Source organism: Molossus molossus, unplaced genomic scaffold (genome assembly GCF_014108415.1).
Source record: "Molossus molossus isolate mMolMol1 unplaced genomic scaffold, mMolMol1.p scaffold_m16_p_13, whole genome shotgun sequence".
NCBI classification, from domain to species: Eukaryota; Metazoa; Chordata; class Mammalia; order Chiroptera; family Molossidae; genus Molossus; species Molossus molossus.
In genome coordinates, this window is record NW_023425348.1 from 61,735,133 (window position 1) to 61,754,799 (window position 19,667).

The following is a 19,667-nucleotide window of genomic DNA, read 5'->3' on the forward strand; positions in this document are numbered from 1 at the left end:
AGTAGGAAATGTTTGCAAGCATTTATCTAATATATGAAAAAATATTTTTAGTTGGAATCTCTGAACCAAGTAGTTTATTTCTTTGAATTATTTTGTTAGAATGATCAAAAAACATTTTTCTGGATGCTCTCAGGAGAGCCACATTATGTCATTAGAGATGAATTTTTTTGGATCTTGAATGTTTTTCGGTCTTTAGGATGTTCTTCATATATTGCAGCTCTTCCTGTCAATATAACATGTGAGTTCCAACTACTGAGGAGGGATTCATTTGTCAGCTATGACCAAATTCCCATAGGATTATAACAACGGATGGGGCTAGGTTTGAGGGCAGGATGTATTATGTTACATAAGAGAAGATGAGGATAGAATGCAGAGAAAAGAGAGTCTTAGGCACCAGTGATGAAATTGGCTTGTGTCATAATTATGCTACTCTTTAGGGAAGTCTGATATGTTCCTTAACTTGGCTTTAACATCTAGCAGGCACTCCTTTCTATTTTGCTTTTATTTTCAGCATAATAGGCTTCCTGTACTTTTTCTATAAGACATGGGCAACAGATCCAGGCTTCACTAAGGCTTCTGAGGAAGAAAGGAAAACGGTGAGCTTTCTTTGTACTGTCAGTGATTTTTTAAAAATAGGAGGGTGTGTAAACTTCAGAAGATGATAGCCATGTTGGCTTCTGTTGTGACTGTGTCTCTAGTGCCTGGCATCTACTAATATTAAGTATGAAATGAATCAATCAGCAAAATGAGATCTGTCCACTCTCATACTTTTTTACTCATTTATATGAAAATGTTTTCTTTTTAAATATGTTTTTATTGATTTTTTTTCTTAGAGAGACAGGAAGGGAGAGAGAGATAGAAACATTGATGTGAGAGAGAACATCGATTGGCTGCCTCCTGCATGCCCCCTACTGGGGATCAAGCCCACAACCCAGATGTGTACCCCGACAGAGAATCAAACTCGGACCTCTCAGTCCATGGGATGATGCTCAATCCACTGAGCCACACCACCCTGCCTATATGAAAGCTTTAAATATTTTTAATTTCTTTAAAGTAATACCTCACCAAGACTTTTTTAGATGTATTTTCTGTTAGCAGATATGGTCTTCTGCTTTTATATAGGAACATTTAGATAATGGTCATATATCTTAAAATCCCTCATTTATTACATGGAGTAGGCAGGAGCTGGGGGGGGGGCTCCTCTTTGTTGACTGAGATGTGAAGTTGTCAGATGATATGGTGTGTCTTCCATTGCTCATGAATGTTTAGAAATTGGGGAGAGTGTCATCTGCTCTGTTACCTAAAGCCAGTGTTCCTCCAAGACTGAGCCCTTGCTGTTTATAATCAGTTCTGTTGTGTATTGGTAGTTTATGTTCCTTTTCAGGAGTGTCTGTGTTTATTTTTCTCCAGCAGATTATAACTGGGAGATCATTGCCATTGATGGAGAGAAGGGGGTATAATTTTTGTGCATTCTAATTTATTGGCTATGGTTGAAAACGTAGCCTTGAAAAGTCACATTATTTCAGGCACAGAGTGATTTGTTGGCAAGTCTTCCAGATTGCTTTTCTAGCTACCTCAGTTTGGAGAGAGAGCTGTGATTATGGTATATGACCATGCATTATGCATTCCCCAGTAAAACGCAAACATAAGGTTAAATTCCGTGTCTTTCAGAATATCATCACCCTCGCAGAGACTGGCTGTCTGGACTTCAGGACATTTTGTACATCGTGTCTTGTGAGTGAGTCTTTTCTTTATAATTTTTTCCCATAGTAAAAGCAAATTCTTGGTTACATTGCTCATGTTAGCATTTATCAAATCTTCATGGTGTATTTATACAACCTTTGTTTCTACCAGGTTCTAATTATGCATTACTGTCAGGACAATTTTCTGCCTTGAACATATGGGAGAATGATGTTTATGATCTCTTGACATTGCCTATGATTAAAAATCTCTTTGTATGTTTTGTTTGCTTTTTCCTGCCACGAAGCATGTGTTAGAACTAACATGGAGTCAGAGGCTCATAATGACCCTAGAAGCACTTAGTGAAACATCTCATTTTGCAGTTCAGAAATTATGGCCTAAAGGGAGGACATAATTTTCCCCAAATTATTGGCAGAGCCAGAAATATAACTCAGGTTTCCTTCTCAGTCCAGTGCTCACTCTGCTGTACGGTAGGTACTGCCTCATTCCCATGAGTCAGTGTCAGTGGGCTTTGGAATTCAGATCCCCTTTGGCGATGGCTTCAACGAAATAGATATAGAGAAGCAAATACTAATAAGGCACTCCAGAGCCTCTCTGTGAATGGATGATCTAGTATTTAGGCTTATTTGTGTCAGTGTCTTTATGATTTAGGAATAAGATTTTGCTTATGATTTACTACCACGTTGAGGCACTGATTTTTGCTTGGGCCTCTTTTAATTGCCCACTTAGGTAAGGAAACCATTAAGGTCACTCCATTGCCCTGTGTGCAACTCCTGTGTGGCTCGATATGATCAACACTGCCTGTGGACTGCACGGTGCATAGGTGAGAGATCGAATTTTTCAATTACCCCTGGGAAGTTAAGCCTATATTTAGTTATGTGTGTGACTCATAGAAAAAGTGGAAGGGAACCCATTTTGTAGCTCTTCCATGTCAGAGAATCATCTCTATGGTATAATACTTTTGGAAAAGTGATGTTTGATGTTGATAATGGTAATATCATTTTAGCGCTTATAATACACTTTCATATACCATATCCTATTTGATCATCAGATACCGCTCCAATGAGGTTGGTATTATCTCCATATTAGAGCTGAAAAAATGTCAAAAATAAAAAATTATTTGCTTCAAGTCACTTTAGTGTAGTATAAGTCTTCTCCAAACACCATCATTTGTATCTTGTCTCTCTCTCTTGTTCACCTTCTCCACTTGTCTTCTTCAAGGCTCAGGTAGGAGCTAGGACCAGAGATGGCAGTGATCTGGGGATTGCCTTCCAACCAGGGAATATTCCTTGTCCTGTTCTGCAACCCTGGATTTCCTCTGAACCATCACAGTACAAGCCAGGGGTTGTTATGCGGGACTATAGCCATGGGCCTTTAGGAGAAGATATGCTTTCCATGAACTTGATGAATGAAAGGCCGCCTCAGCTCAGTGAGGTTACCATGGTGTATTTTGATATTCTTTACTTTTCTTAGAGAACAGGCAAGGAGAGCATTTCTGGGGTCCCAAGCTTCATGGACCCCATTCCTCCTTAAAGATGCGATGATTGGCATTATAACAGGCAGCGTTGAATGACAGTGGAAAAACAATAGTCCCTAGTCCATATATTTTTGTCACACTGCACTTAACATGGTGTTTTCACATACATCATCCTCTTTGGTTGCCACGGGGCTGTGAAGCAGAAGAGATATTATCCCCATATTACAAGTAAGAACACTGGATCAGGGAAGTTAAATGATATACCTATGGTCACACAACTGGTCATTCATAAACCTAAGTCTCCTAATTTCAGTGGATGTTGCTCCTTTTGCTGGGCTCTGCTGCCCTGGAGAAGGTGGGAATGTGATGCTACCTGAGGAGCTATTGTGTCATTAGCATCCAAATGCTCCCACCTCCAACATCAAGAGGGCAGCACGCAGAAGAGTGAGGCTTGGTTGCCTGGCAGCCTCACCCCTTCTTTGCTTCTGTTAGCCTTTCCCGGGCTGCAGGTTGCTCCTCTTTTGCTGTGTCCAGTCTCCTGTAACATATCTCTTCAGTGCTGCTCCTCAGATTCTTTTCTCTGATCCCTGGTCAAGTCAATCTTTGACATCCGGAAGTTGTCCCTTTATAAACTTATCACATGGAAGGAAGGCCAGACAGGGTATGGCTTTTCCCACATCCTGCCTGCTTTTCTCCCTCCAACACAGTATAGGCCATCCTAGAACTACATATGTTTAGTAAAGTTTGTTCTATTAACAAAACAAAACAAAACGCCTCTATTAAGTAAGTATTGAATAAATATTAGTTCAGTTAACATGGACAATTGACCGTGACATATCAGAGCTTAGTTTTGGTTTAATGGTATTTAAAAGTAAAGCAACAGCTTATTTCTTTACTTTGGTGAAGGTTTTGACAGGAAAGTGGTTAATAAGGTCTTGATCTGTAAAATCATTGTAAGAAAGTATTTATGTTGATTTTCTTTTTGATACAGGTTTCGGCAACCATCGCTATTACATATCCTTCTTATTTTTTCTTTCCGTCGTGTGTAACTGGATTATATATGAATCTTTCATATGTAAGTATACATTTTTCTTACAGCAAGCTCATGCACCCACTTCCACACACACTTTTCCTTATGAACTCTTGTAAAGCACGTTATGACTGGATGACTATAAACTATACCCTTAATAAAAAAGAAACAGATGCCTGTAAGACTCTCAGTTTTAGGAAGCTGCAGGAAATGTTAGAAGAGGTTTGTTGTCAATATCTTTGAAGAGATTTTACTCTAACATGACCTTGATAAATTAGAAAAATGGTTAAAAGTACAAATTTATTTAAGGCAAGTACAGATTTATCCCCCAGTGAGAAGAAGGAAAATCAGCTGCTCAGGTACTAAGCAAGTGAAATGATAAATAAATAAAAGTGTGTGTGTTGGGGTGGGGGACTAGGGTAGAGAGGTTGGGTGACTTGGGAGGGTGTCACAGTAATTAAGGAACAACACTGAAAGCACGTGTCCTTTATTAAACTCAGGTCACAACTTATAACTGATCTGTAACATCATTGAAAGGTTGGAAATAACTTGGAAGAAATATTAGGTCACTTATTCTGCATCCCTGAGAAGGGAAAGTAACTTTTTAGTAGTAGTGTAAAGGCCAACTCTGGGGCTTATATAGGGAGTGACATCCAGCTGTTCCAAGGTGATCAACTAAGAACAGGTTTAAATTGAAGCAAGGATTTTGGTAGCTCCTAAGAATTGCATAACTGTGTTTTTCAAACCTTGGGATAGGTTACCTAACTGGGAAAACCTATAATGCTTGTAGTTTACTGTGATTTTGTTTAACTGTTCATTACTTATTTTGAAAGCTTTGGGAGAATTTGGCTCCAGAGGCAGAGAGGCCTCACTGCTGATATGTTTCTATCCACCTTCCTGTTATATTTATGCTCAAGTCTTGTATTTTGCCAGTAAAATGGTAATTTGTTGCTTGAGCTAAACTCTGGAATGATTCAGGAAGATGCTAAGAAAGTTTTTTTCCTACTTTTTTTCTTTTTCCTTTATCATTCCAAGCTCTATCCCTCTGCCCCTTCCTGTTTAAATTTTGTCTATTGCCCTGGCCAGTGTTGCTCAGTGGTTAGAATTTCGACCCATACCAAAGGGTCACGGGTTTGATCCTGGTCAAGGGCACATACCTGGGTTTCAGGTTCAGTCCCCAGCCCCGTTGGAGCCCGTGCAGGAGGCAACCAATTGGTGTGTCTCTCTCACATCGATGTTTCTCTCTCTTCCCTCCCTTGCACTCTCTCTAAAAAAGCAGTGGAAAAAAATCCTCAAGTGAGGAGTAACAGCAACAACAAAAAATTTGTTTGGTTTTTGGAAGCTAGTTCCTTCTACACTGTCCACCAGCCTCCTAGCTCCCCTCCCCAGAAACATCTAGTATTACAAGTTTTGTTTTGTTTGGGTTTTTATTCTTAGAGATTGTTAATATCTTTGTGAAATGGTTTCCTTTTTGCCCTCCTATAGGCATGGGGAGGACGTCAGTTACCTGGCCAGCCCCTTTCCCACCTGACACCTTGGGTGTCTGATCACTAGGGAATGCTTCTGTGTCTCAGTGTCACTGTCACCATCTCAAATGAACCTGATAGTCAGAAAGTTGTGATCCCTGATCTCAGTTCTTATCAAAGGCAATCAGCAATCCTGAGCATTGGAATTTAAAACCTCTTAGATTATGTCCTGTGGTGTAAGAATAAAAGATTTTTTTCGACAGTGCTTCTTTCTGTTGAAAGAGCTGCCCTTTGAAGGCCTGACATTAAAGCATATTCCTGGAAAACCTTTTTAAGCTGGCCCATGGAGCAACTTGTGCCTTGGACATGATCCTAGGGAAAGGGAGCCAGATTTTACACCGCTCTTGTCTCTCCCCCTCCTCTCTCGCCACTAAAAATAGTTCCCTTTGTTTGGTGTCTATGTCCAGCATAAGACTGTATTGATAAGGACAGAAGTGATTTTCCATCACATTCATTCTTTCCAAGTTGCTTTCTTATGACATGCATCGGTTCTTCCCTCCTCTTTGTCTTTATTCTTTGGCTCTGAACCAATTTTTATACTATGTTTTGTTTCTTAGGAACAGTCCCACCTTTACATTCACTTACGACTGTGTAGACTAGTGAACGTGTTTGTTACTTTTATCCCATTTTTATTTTGACAACATTATTTTTTACACTGATTGAGGACATTGTGTCTTTTATCATTATTTCACAGACAGGAAAAATGAACTTAAAAAAAAAAAGTGCTCCATTTTTCTAATGCATCCTCACTGTCCTCCCACTTCCTTGGTTTTCCGTTACCACTCCTGTGGCTAGAGCCCTGCCGTGCCCCCTCCCTGCCGTGCCCCCTCCCTGCCGTGCCCCCTCCCTCTCGTGCCCCCTCTCTCTCGTGCCACCCCGTTGCAGCGACCTCTGGCTCTGTACAGCTACCACCCACTTCATCTTGTGAGGTCTGTTTTCAGGGTGGGCAATAAGTAACCGAGAGTGTCCGCATCGCACGAGTTGACTTGGAACAATAATACAAGTTCCCTATCGTTAGCCAGTGACCACCTGATAAGAATGTAGTACATATTAAATTGCATGTAAGATAATGTACGTGGTCATTTACAGCCATATCTTTGATGTTAAATCTGAAATCAGTTCTATGGAAACTGTCATGCTGTGTTATCAAAAAAAAAAAAAAATTCCCAGAGGAGAGCAGTAGAAACCCATAAGCTGACAGAAAGTAGATATTCTTCCCACTCAGCTGTTTTCTCTGCCTGCTGGTAGAAATTATATTCTTTTATGTCATACCAGGTGCACGGGATGCGGCTCTCTGCGCTGTCCCAGTGAGCAGCTCTGCGGAGTGCAGTGTGCCTTGTTACCTTTATTGTTGCTGTCTGATGATTGCTGTTAGAATGCTTCTGGCATTTATTCATGAAAGATAGCTGGAAATTAAATGATACTAAAAAAAATAGATGTTTGGGACAAAAATGGACAGTTGATAATAAAGTCATGGACTCCTTCCTGTCCCAGGAGCTCTTAAGTGTTGTTTTGGGAAACCGTCTGAAACCACTTACCAAATCATCAGAGGCATTTATGAAACCTCAAGGTACAAATCTGCAGAATTCTCATTTCAAAAATAGTTTGCCCTTTATTAACAGTCACGGTGCCTGTAAAAGTCATTGGCTTTAATGAGCTTGAAAATCTGTTCCCTTGTTTTTCCTGCTTCCAACCTACATTCCCCTACCGCTGCTCCTAGCTACAGGGGTTAGAGGTCAGTCTCATGAAGGCCATAGTGAAGTCTTCTCTTTTTTAAAACAAAAAATTTTTTTCTTTATTGATTTTAGAGAGAGAGGAAGTGAGAGAAACATCGATGAGAGAGAACATCAATTAGATGCTTCCTGCATGCCCCCCACTGGGGATTGTACACACAACCTGGGCATGTGTCCTAACCGGGAATCAAACCTGTGACCTCTTGGTGCATGGGTTGACATTCAACCATTGAGCCACACCGACCTGGTGAAGTCTTCTCTTTTAATTGGCATAGAAATAGGTTCTCCTTGGGAGAAACTGAGCTGTGATCATATGAATCTTGCTCTCTCCTTTTCCTGGGGGCATCTTTCTCAAGAATTCCCTCACCTGGCCTCTCTCCCTGTGCAGGATGCATTATGGTGCAAATGCAGAAGTACCCCCGGTAGCTGCAGGCTCTTAGCTATCTAGGTGCTTAACGGGTTTCTTGTGCCCACAGCAATGGCCTGTTGATCGGAACCTTAGTAATAGTTTATATTTAGTTTTATGATGGCCCATTTCTTTCTGTAACGTGGATATGATAGAGAATTTTCTAGGACAAATATTTATTAAATATAATCATTCTCAGTTGTCAAGTCCTTGAATAGTTAACTTCTCTGGCCAGCACATTTTATGCTGAATATGCTGATTTTAGTGATGGTGATATAGACATTTTTTGCTTTTTTTCTTTCACTATCAGCTACCAACACCATGTTATCATAGCTTTAATTAACAGTAAGGTACTGTTTTTTTCTTCTTTGTTAGGGAAGCTGGGATTTGGAAGATAAAATCTTAAAGTTGGGTTCTGGTCTGTGCCATCATGTCTTCTTTTGCCTTTTCCCTAAATGGAACTGTAGTGGGTTTATCTTCTTACATAATAATCACTGGTGTGTTGCCTTTTTAAGTAATGGGTGTCTTTTTATGAATTCACAGATTGGTCACATCATTGCACCACAACATTCAGAGAAGACGGACTGTGGACCTACCTCAATCAGATTGTGGCTTGTTCCCCTTGGGTTTTATATATCTTCATGCTGGCAACTTTCCATGTATCATGGTCAACATTTTTATTATTCAATCAACTCTTTCAGGTATTTATTTCTCTTCTTATAATACCTTTGGGTAGAATTTTCAGTAATCTGTACTAAGGTAGTAAGACTATAATTTCAAACCAGAAGACTTCGTTTCTAGTTCCATCTCTGTCACTTTCTCTGTGGGTGTAGGCATGTCATTGGACTCTTGAATTTTAGTTTCCTTGTCTGTAAAGTGAGGATAATAATGCCTATCTACTCTCACAGGAGGGTTTAAAGGTTAGAACAGTAAACGGTTAATGTTGACCCTAGGAGTTATCTAATCTAATCTCTATTTCACCGAGGTACAGAAGTGAATTGAATTATTCAAGGTCATCCAATGAGTGGGAAAATCAGAACATGAAACTTAGATCTTCTGACAGTCCCATTTAAGGTCTTTTTCCATCATGCAATTAAAATACATGGTGTGTGAAAGCATGGTATAAATTGTAAAGCATTATGCAAGTGTGAGGTGATTATTCTCCCTCACTTTTTTCAATCCGTTTGTTATCCTTATTATTGTGCAGTACTCAAGTGGATAGAAGTGGGGAAGAACTGAGACACACACCACTAACCAATGGACATGGTAATAGCACTTCCAGAGAAGGTCAGGACCACTGGAAAGTTCAGGCTCCAGGACCAGTAGTCACCTTCAGCTTTCTGTGACATTTCTATCCCTTCTCTGCTCCCTGCCTTCCCTGTGAGCAGAACCTAACTCACTGTTGCTGTGGCCTGTCATATGGAATGGACAGCCATGCTCCGTCTGTGCCTTTACTGCAAGACTTGAGATAATTAGAGCATTATTCAACAAAAGCAAAATGCATTCCACTTTTATGGGGAAGTAACCAATTCTACAGTAATAATCATAAATTTTAAAATAGGAAAACTGCTAAGGAAAGGAATTAAGGTAATAATACTGACTGAACTGAAGTTTCTGAACATTCATCCTAAATTCCTATCCCTCTGATGTCTACAGACTCAGGCAGCAAGAATGGATATTAGCATCAGTGATTATTAATAGTAATTACTATCCTTTATAATATCTAATATTTACATATGCTTTACATATTCCAAGGCACTTTCCTATCTGTTTCTTCACAAACATTTGAGATGTAGACTGTGCCAAAGTAGTATCTCCTCCATTGTATGGATGAGCAAACTAAGCCTAAGAGATGCTGAGTGCTTTGCTTATGGCCATAGAGCGAGTAAGAGGAGTTAGATGGAGAACCTAAGACTTGAGACATCAGTTCTAATTATCTTCTCCTTTTCTAGACTCTTAGAACAAGTACAAGTATGTGAGGTTATCATATTCTTAATTTTTAAAAGAAAGGTTAATATATTTGTTTATATATTATAAGGCAGGAAAATGGACTCAGTGTTTTAAAGAGCTTTCAAATATAGAAATTCAGAGCAGGATTATTTTCTTTTTTTTTTTATCCTCACCCAAGGACATTTTTGCATTTATCTTCAGATAGACTGGGAGGGAGAGAGGGGGGAAGCGAGAGAGAGAAACATTGATGTGAGAGAGACACATCAACTGGTTGCCACCCACATGACCCCTACCGGGGCCGGGGACAAACCGCAACCGAGGTACGTGCCCCTGACGGGAACCGAACTGGGACTCTGTGGTCCCAAGGCCGATGCTCTAACCACTGGGGCAAACTGGCCAGGGCAAGGTTGTTTTCTTAATAAACAAAACAGCTCAGTTATTTGAAGCCTTTCATTTCTTGAGTGCTCAGATGAGTCGTGGTTTTGACTACGGCCAGTCTAACTGAGTGTGTGGACTATTAGTCAGGACCATGGGCTGTATGTGTCCTCATACCGACTGAGGGGTCCCAGTTCTGCCACTTCTAAGCTGTGTGGCCTTGGACCAGTTACTTCACCTCTGCAAATCTCTGCACTAGGTATTTTAGATATATTATCCCAAATCCTTAAACAAGTGAATGAAGATGATAATGTCTGTTTTAAAGATAAGGAACTTGAAGTTTGAGTTGTTTTGGGGATTAAATGAGATAACTCAGTAAATAGTAGTGTTTTTAATGACATAGGAGTTTTTAAGTTACCTTAATTCTTTCCTTTCCCCAAATATATGGATTTAAGTATTCTTCAGATTATTAACTGTTTCATTTGGCTATTTTCAAAGAGATACTAAGAAGAATACATAAGTTGAGATAATTGCACTGATACTGACCTACTATTGTTTTATTTACCTAAAAGTTGCATGCTGAATTTATTGAGAATCTAAACATGGCCATAAGCCGTGGCTTGAATAACTAAAGCAATTATTTTACGACTCTTATTAAGTCAATGCACTGTGCTTTCTTGAAGGTTAATAAAATAAGACAATTAAAAAAATGCCCAGCTACTAGATTTACATAGGAGAGTCTACTTAAAGCTGCTGACTCTTTGCCTTCACCTTGACCCTTGGCTAGGTGATACTGTTTTGGGGGGAGTATTACATTCCAGTATCCCATGATGCACTGCCAAGAGTTATGGAGCCTTGGTGTGGTATTTTTCATGTACCTGCCAACCTTTTTCAGATTGCTTTTCTGGGCCTGACCTCCCATGAGAGAACCAGCCTGCTGAAGCAGAGCAGGCGTATGAAACAGCCGCTGTCCCTCAGGAGGACACCATACAAGTAAGTGAGATCTGTTCTTTCCACTAAGTCCTATGGAAGGTGCAAGCCTAGCCGGCTGCTGCCCAATCCCGTGCCACCACCCGTGGCCGTGCTCCTGTCCTCTGACTTTGCAATCTGGTAGAGTTGACCCTCTTTTTTCTTGGAGGCCTCAGTGACAGGAGATGAGTGGTAAGGTCATGAGCCCCAAGGTGGTAAGAATTTGGGATTTAGTCTACTGGACTCAGCACAAATAATAAGTGACTTTGAAGTTTTGCCAAGATGGGGAATCTCTCCAGTCAAGCCACATGGTCACAAGGTTGCATATTGCTGGCATGAAGTCAGTGTGAGATAATGAAGCACGTGGCTGAGAAAGCCAGCCACAAGGCTGTCTGTAGAAAGCGTTAGGTTGTTAGTTTTGCCAAGATTTCCAACCTGTTTTTCTGTCACCAGTAATTATTTTAGCTCTGTTTCATGTGCCCACCTGTGTCAGGGAAAAACTAGTTTTTCAGGTTTGGGATGTTCTTCCTAGAGCATTGGTTGTATAAACCTTTCCTTAGTTGACAATGAGTGTTTGTAGGAAAGTCATCATCTTAAGATAGAACCATCAGGCTTTGAAGCTTATCTCCCTGTCATATATATGGGGTCTTGGAGGCTGCGGAGGTGACCCAGAGTCCTCCAGGGAGTTGTGCTCACTGCATATCTCATGAGCAGTCTATTTTAAAGCACATTTGTGGTACGAGATGAAACTGTTAGGCTGTTAGATAAGGAAATCAGAGCCCAGGATGTGACTCTGATGTGTGTTTAGAGAGGAAAGAAAGGGACTTAATTGGGAAGAGGTGGCTAAAGTGATGGAGAGCGGAGAGTAGTGTTAAACTTGTGATGTTGTTTCAGACTGACAGTGATAACAGCCAAGTCCCTTTCTCGGTGGTTTAACCAGAGGAATAAATATTTACTTCACTAAAGTAGGGGCGCCTTTGTGGTGGAGGTGAATTTTAAGCTGAGCCTTGAGAGTTGTGGGGCAGGCATGATGGCGATGGGAGGAAGGGCATGCCACACCCTGGAGCAGAGTCTCACAGAGGGACAGAGGTGAGAGCTGGGTGTGTTTGGGAATTGCTGAGTAACGGCAGCATAAACTGGAGGAGCTAACAGTAAGGCCTTGAAGCCGCTTTGGATCTAGCTTCCAAATCCTGCCCAAACCAGAGGTTTGTCTTGTTTGTCCTCCCCTAAGTGCCTTTACTCACTAACTGGTCCCTCGGAAGTCCCAGCCCGTCTCTTCACGACCACCCCGTCATTCCATGTAGTCAGCCGTCCTCCTGAGAAGCTGCCTGCTGAGTAGCGAAGGTGCTTTCCTGACCACGGTCACTAAACAGCAGCAGCAGCCCAAGCATCTGCACGTACAGATGTGTTTCGATGTGTGTGGGGGTTGGGTTAGGCTTGAAAGATAGGGCATCTGCATAAAGTCAGTTCCTCACAACTGGAGTGGATGGTATTCAGGACTGATGGAGGGAAAGTGATGCTGAAGACTGTTGCAGTCAGCAAGGCTCCAAAGGGGAACTGGCAGGACGTCAGAGGGTGAGGCTCACCTGTGGGAAAGGTGGAGCATGCACGTTCCCAGGTAAAAGAATGGCCCGTGCAGTTATGATCATGGGAAAAATTGAGCCAGAGTAGCTGCAGCAGAAGAGTTATAAAGAGAGTTTGGGAGCTAACACCTGAGGAACCTGGGACTTTACTGTGTGGGGCCTGCAATACACAGATGAGGAATTGGGTTTGAGCTTCTGGGCAGAGGAGTGTCTTTAGAGGGTTTTGATTGGGAGGTGAAGGGCTATGAATTTCTCAGAGTTTTGGGGGACTGGACAATCTCCAGTGTGTAAAATGAATTGGAAGGTATTGAGACAGACATTCTTTAGAGAGCTACACAGAGGGTTTAGAAAAAAACCATCTTGTCGACTGTATTTTTTTCTGGTCTATCTGGCCTTTGACATAATCAAGGTCTGGATTAGGACAGTGGGAATGGAAAGAAACTTATTGATGGCAGTGACCATTCCAGTGAGTGGGAGACCCAAAATGAAGGTTTTCATTGCTGGGCAGAGGCCAGGGACTCTCAAAATTAGGGATTCGGTTCCGGAACTGGAACTGGGCTTCTGTTTTAAGGTCTCATAAGCCCAATAACTGACTTATCTCTAGATTTCTGTAGGATCTTCAAAGGACATTGCATGTTGTAGACTTTCAGTGAATGTTTATGGTATGAATCAATGCTTGTCAAGAGCTACACAGGAAATGTAGTAAGACATGTTCTCTTCCTTTCTTGGCAGCCTTGGGTTCACACAGAACCTCGCAGATTTCTTTCAGTGTGGCTGCTTTGGCTTGGTGAAGCCCTATGCAGTAGATTGGACGTCACAGTACACCATGGTCTTTCACCCAGCTAAGGAGAAAGTTCTTCGCTCAGTCTGAAGCAAAGCAACCCAAAGCTCACTCTGGTTTGTTTGTATTTATGTTCACGCCCTGTGATGTAAAAGTGAAGATGCTGGTTTGTGTTTATGTTCACACCTTATGATGTAAAAGTGAAGATGCAGAGTTCACCTAAGTCCAGAGGAAAACACAGGTGGTTTTAAAAGCCATTTGGTGAAAAGAGAAGTTTCTGATAAAGGCATTATACTTTTTTAGATTTAGAAAGAGCAGTCTTGACAGACATCTGGGAAAAAAAAAAAAACTTTTATATTTTTTACAAATGCAAGTTACTTTTTGGGGGGATAGTATTCACTAATTATGGATAAAATTTGGTATTTTCAGATACTTTATTGGCTGTTTCAAAATAGTCTGTTCTTTAAACTTGTAATTTTTGATAAATTATTTGTCTTTGTTTTATCTATAAATATGTAAAAATATATTTAAATAGATATACTGGTTTGCTTTCACACTTAATAAAAAATTTTTTTGTAGTAGTTTTGTAGTTTCTGGCACAATACTGCTCAAATCTTAAATTGAGAAAAGGTGTGTATGAGACAAACTGATCCATGATTCCAGCCATGAGTTGAGGTCTGTTAACACCAATAAGCAAGATTTAATTTAGTCTTCTGTTTTACTTAGAAAATTGAACATAAAAAGTCTTAAAGATTACTTATGATTTTTACTTAGTACCCTGAAAATGTTAGACTCATGTGATTATAACTGCTAATCTCCCTCGGTCTGGACTTGAGTCTTGGTATTGTATGTATATGCCCTTGGGCATGCCACCACCTTGCTGAAAACCCTTGCATGGGTTCCCATTTGCTCTCCGGGTAAAAGCTAAGCTTCCCAGTAACCTACCAGGCCCTGAATAACAGAACCTTGTTTTGTTTACCAGTTTCACTCTGAACCAAGCCTTGCACTCTAACCAGATTCATTACTTCTTATACAGAGCCTTTGCAGATAAATTAAAATCTAAAGAAGTTTGTATCTTCTCCAAGGTCACGTAGCTGGTAAGTGGGGTAGCCACTCCAGAGCCCCAGTCACCTGGAATACTGCCTGACATGCGTGTGTTCAATAAATATTTGAACATGGATCAATACAGGATGTGATCTGATCAGAACTGAGTTTGAAGACTAATTCTCAGTTGGGGGACAGGATTCTTTCAAGCTATATCCTTTCTCCCTTCCTTTCTCATTTAGATATCTAATATATATCTTAAACTTAACAAGTCCACAATTGAAGCTAGCATCCTGGGTATCCTACCCTCACCCACACAGATAAAAAAGATAGATAAAAATTGAATAAAACATACTATAAATTTAAAAATAAAAGTGAACAACCCTGTTCCCTACCCTTAGTCTTCCCCCTATCAATTGATCGGAAACTCCACCCTTTCAATTACTCAGGCCAAAACCTTAGAATCTTTTCTCATAATGTCCCAGATCCATTTCTTTAAGAAATCCTGTTGGCTCTGTCTCGGCTACGTCCAGCACTGAACACCGTCGGCCGCCATTGCTGCTGTAGGTGCGCACCACCATCACCCCTGGTGTATGCTCCTGCACTTCTCTTATTGGTGTCCTTCCACCCTCACTGGCTCCGAGGAGCCGGAGTGACCCTTGTAAAGGACAAGGTGGCTCATGTCGCTCCTCTGCACAGAACCTGCCAACGGCTCCTCGTTCTACCCGAGGGCGAGCCAAAGCCCTGGCAGTGGCCTGCAGCAGCCTCTGGGATCTGGCTGCTTCTCCTGTGTTCCCCCTTGCTCAGTCCACTCCCCAGGCCTTTGCCAGCCTGTTCTCTCTGCCTGGCATCCTCTTCCCCCTGATTTCCACAGGGCGAGGTGCCTTTCTTTTCAGCTGTATTCAGATATCAGCTTCTCGATGAGGCCTGTGCTCACCAACGTTTTGTAAGTTGTCATGGCCTTCTCTTGCACTCTACCCCTCTTCACCCTACTCTACGTTTGTTTTCTGTAGCACTTACCACCTGCTGACATATAATTTAGTGTGTCTACTGTACACTGTCTCCCTCTCCAATCCGCAGACTATACGGTCCACAGGGAGCTTCGTTTCTTTCACTGATGTATCCTGAGACCTAGAATACTGCATAGCACACAGTATGTGTTCAATAAATATTTTATTTAATCTGTGGAATAAGTCTGTTGAATGAATTGAAGGATTTTTAAGCAGGACATGATGTGATCAAGAGTTGCATTTGAGCCCAGCTGGTGTGGCTCAGTGGACTGAGCAACATCCCAGGGACTGAGAGGTCCTGGTTTGATTCCCAGTCAGGGCACATGACCGGGTTGTGGACTCGATCCCCAGTAGGGGGCGTGCAGGAGGCAGCCAATCGATGTTTCTCTTACATTGATCTTTCTCTCTCTCCCTTTCTTTCCCTCTAAAAAAAAAAAAATATATATATATATATACACATATATTTTTAAAAAGAGTTGTATTTGAAGATTGATTCTCAACTTGAAGAGGACTTCAAATTATATCTTCTCTCCTCTCACCAACCGCCGCCAAGGAGGTCTTCTCAACTCATGGTCCATAGACAGTTTCCATCAGAATCACAGGCTGGGGTGGGGGTGACATCTGGAATCGTGTGTTCAGTTTAAATTCTTCACCTCAGACCTTCCAAATCAGTGTCTGAGAAGCGAGTTCTCCAGGTTCCCCCCGCGATTCCGTGCCCATTCACACTTTGAGAGACATGTCACGTCCTTGCAGGCTATCCAGTGGAAACGTCCAGAAGGCAGCAGCCAGGAGGCCAGAGTCCTCTGCACAAGTGGGTGAGATTGTCACATGAGAGAGGTAGAAAAATGAGATGAAAATGAAAAGGGGAGTTGCCCTCCTAAAATAAGAATATCAATTTGAAAAAGATCCCAAAGGTGACAGTCATTACAAACTATGAAAAGTGTGAGCGAGGAGAAGGGCAGGAACACAACCTTACGGGAGCGGGAGAGGACTGGGAGGGGTCTGGCTAGGAGGATAATCGAGAGTGCTGTCACGGGATTCAAGGAGAAGAATTAATTTCAGAGAGGAATCAGCCAGTGGTCAGGAGCAAAGGAGAGGTGAAAATAACAACTGAAGAAAGACAAGAGAGTTTATGGTTAGGTGGTGGGGTGGAGTGGGGGTGAGGGGGGGCTGGGAAGCCAGGTGTTGAGATACCAAGGACTAAGTGGACTTAGCTTCACCGTTTGACTCTGAGAGACACAGTGAGAAGTGGAGTATCTCACATGGGACACATCCAGTGTTTCAGGTGGGTGTTAGTCAAGAGAGTTAATGCTATAACACACCTACCCTAAATCTCAAGGGCTTAACACAGCATAAGGTGTATTTCTCGCTTGTATGTCAGTCTATTCAGTTGTTAGCAGGTATTCCTCCATGCGGGGACCCAGGCTCCTTCCCAACCTGGGGGCTCCACCATTTCCTAAGGCCTCAGGGTCCACTGGGCCTTCTACATTCACAGGTGTGGAGAGAATGGAGACTTTCCTGGGGGTCTTGGGGGCCAGGCCTCCACCGGCCAATTGAGTCCCGTGTCCCAGTTCCTGGCTGGGGAGCACAGGAGGCGTAGTAGAACAGTTCTCCTGAAGCAGGAGGAACGAAGACCGCTGAACCACAGTCAGGGTCTTTCTTTGTTTTGTTTGTTCTTTTCCAGGGTCCTTCACTCCAGTAGATATAAACTCTTTTTTGAAATTCTCTCAGAACTTGCACTTACTGCTACCTACACTCTCTTCCACTTCACTCACTCAAAGGTTTGTGAGGCGCCTGCTCTGTCGAGCTCGGAAGGCGAGCGCCCCTTTCCCACAGGGGGCAGGTGGGCATTCAACATTTCGATGCAGTGAGACGGTGCAGTCATTAGACGCGGGCTGTGGAAACAGGCGGTTCAGCAGAGATTGCACAGAGGGGATGGCATTTGACCTGTGACGAGCTTGCCCGGCTAAGGAGTTGGGTGAGAGGGTAAAGGTGGAGGGACTTCCATTGCCCTGACACTCCAGGCCAAAGGAGCAGCACTAGCTAAAGCATGGTGGCGTGAGGACTTGGCACCTTTGGAAAGCCTCGGGCCTTTGAGGGTGGGGGGAGCTTACGTGGAAGAGATTGTCTAAAGCTAAGTTGGAGGGGTAAATCCAAGGCCAGTTCATGAAAGTCCTTATATGGCATGCTGTGATGAGCCAAATTGTATCCCTTCCCCCAAATTTGTATGTTGAAGTCCTAACTCCTAGGGCCTCAGAATGGGACTGTGTTTGGGAATAGGGTCTTTACAGAGGTAATTAATTAATGATGTCATTCCAGTGCTCCCTGATGCAACATGATGGGTGTCCTTAGAAAAAGCAACTATTAGGATAAACACACACACACACACACAAGACTATGGGAAGACACAGGGAGAAGGTGGTCATCCACAAGCTAAGAAGAGACCTCAGAAGAAATCAACTGTGCCAACACCTTGACCTCAGACTTCTAGCTGCTGGAACTGTGAAAATGTCATTCCTGTTGTGTAAGTCACTCAATCCATGGTACTTTGTTATGAAAGCCTAGCAGACTGACACACATACCAAAGAGTAGGAATGGAGGGGATGTGTTCTAGAAACATCAGAATCAGAGGCTTGGAATGTGAGGCAAGGGAGCAAGGCTAAGGATGACCAGAGTTTTTAGCTTCAGCCTGAAGTCTCCAGTGTGGGGGCCTTCCTTCCAAAAGGCCAGGGTAGTAGATTGCTTTTAAAGTTGGTTCACGGCCCTGGCGTGAACGCGAGCGTTGGCCTGCGGTCCAGAGAGACCCGGGTTCGGTTCCCGCTAAGGACACGTACCTCGCCTGCAGTTTGTCCCTGGCCTTGGTTGGGACGTGCACGTGGCAACCACTCAATGTGTCCCTTTCACATAGATGTTTCTCTCTCTTTCTCTGTCTCCCACTCTATCTGAACAAAAAATGGAAAAATGTCCTCGGGTGAGGATAAAAAAAATTTTTTTTAATTAAAACAAAAAAAGTCAGTTTACGTTAAAGGGGACTTGGTTTAGTTAGTTCAGTTGATCACTGGTGTTATTAATTATTTGACTGACAATGATGGAATCTCTTATGAAGCTCTGGCAAAAAAATTAACAAATTAAAAATATGGTCCTGTGCTTCCTTCCACAGAGAATGTAAAATATATATCCTCAGGCTGTTTGGGTGGAACTCAGTGGCTGAATTACCCCAGTGAGAGTCTCTGGACGAGTAAAGCATGCATTGCTGTGAGGGAGACACATCGATTGCTCATCTCCCATGCATGACCCAGCCAGGGATGGGATTGAACCCGAAACCTGGGTATGTGCCCTGACCTGGAATCGAACCCATGACCTTTTGGTTTGCAGGATGATGCTCCAACCAACTGAGCCACACCAGCCAGAGCCGCATTTTCTCTTTGAAAGTGGAATGAGCCACAACTTATGCTAGCTCATTTTTCTTTCTGAACCATTCTGTTAATGCCAGTCAAATGTAGAAAGTGATCAGGTGTAATTGCATTTTAAGAATCAAAAAATAAATAGATGAATAAGTAATAAAGTCAGTGCAGGGCTTTGACCATGACAGCATGTAAACATCCCTGAATAAATGCTCATTTTAAAGAAAGCATTCTTTGAACTTGAGCATAGAAAAACCCATGGTTTGCTAGAGTGCTTCATGATTTTTATCATTAGATTTTTTTAACTTACCTTTATTGTTAAATGTATTACAGATGTCTCCCTCCTTTCCCCCCATTGACCACCTCCTCCCCAATCCTGCCCCCTACTGTCTTCCCCACACTATTGTCTGTGTCCATTGGTTATGCCTATATGCACAGAAGTTTTTGGTTTATCTCTTCCCGCCCTCCCTCCCCACTTCCCTTTGAGGTTCATCAGTCTGAGAACCAATTTGTACTTCGAGGGGGCTGGGGGAATGGGTGAAAAAGATGAAGGTATCCATAGATATTTTTTTTCCTTTGGTATGTGCCCCTAGTAGGAACCGAACCCAGGACTCTCTGGTCCGGAGGCCGACGCTCCAACCGCTGAGCCAAACTGGCCAGGGCTCAATAGATTTTTAA

At 42.3% G+C, this 19,667-nt stretch overlaps 1 protein-coding gene across 4 annotated transcripts in view; it reads left to right on the forward strand.

The window, feature by feature from the left end:
- ZDHHC13 (zinc finger DHHC-type palmitoyltransferase 13) overlaps window positions 1-13,933 on the forward strand; it is a 48,327-nt gene extending 34,394 nt beyond the window's left edge. For 2 of the 4 annotated variants that reach the window (XM_036259943.1, XM_036259945.1), the window contains exons 11-17: window positions 472-596; window positions 1,672-1,734; window positions 2,431-2,524; window positions 4,170-4,253; window positions 8,417-8,574; window positions 11,094-11,191; window positions 13,483-13,933. In XM_036259943.1, coding sequence (XP_036115836.1) covers window positions 472-596; window positions 1,672-1,734; window positions 2,431-2,524; window positions 4,170-4,253; window positions 8,417-8,574; window positions 11,094-11,191; window positions 13,483-13,621 — 761 coding nt within the window. In that variant the 3' untranslated portion in view covers window positions 13,622-13,933. Of the gene's footprint in view, window positions 1-471; window positions 597-1,671; window positions 1,735-2,430; window positions 2,525-4,169; window positions 4,254-8,416; window positions 8,575-9,080; window positions 9,137-11,093; window positions 11,192-13,482 lie in introns of those variants that run through there. The other 2 variants (XR_004959322.1, XM_036259944.1) reach the window with 2 other exon arrangements.
- Window positions 13,934-19,667: the final 5,734 nt, after the last annotated feature.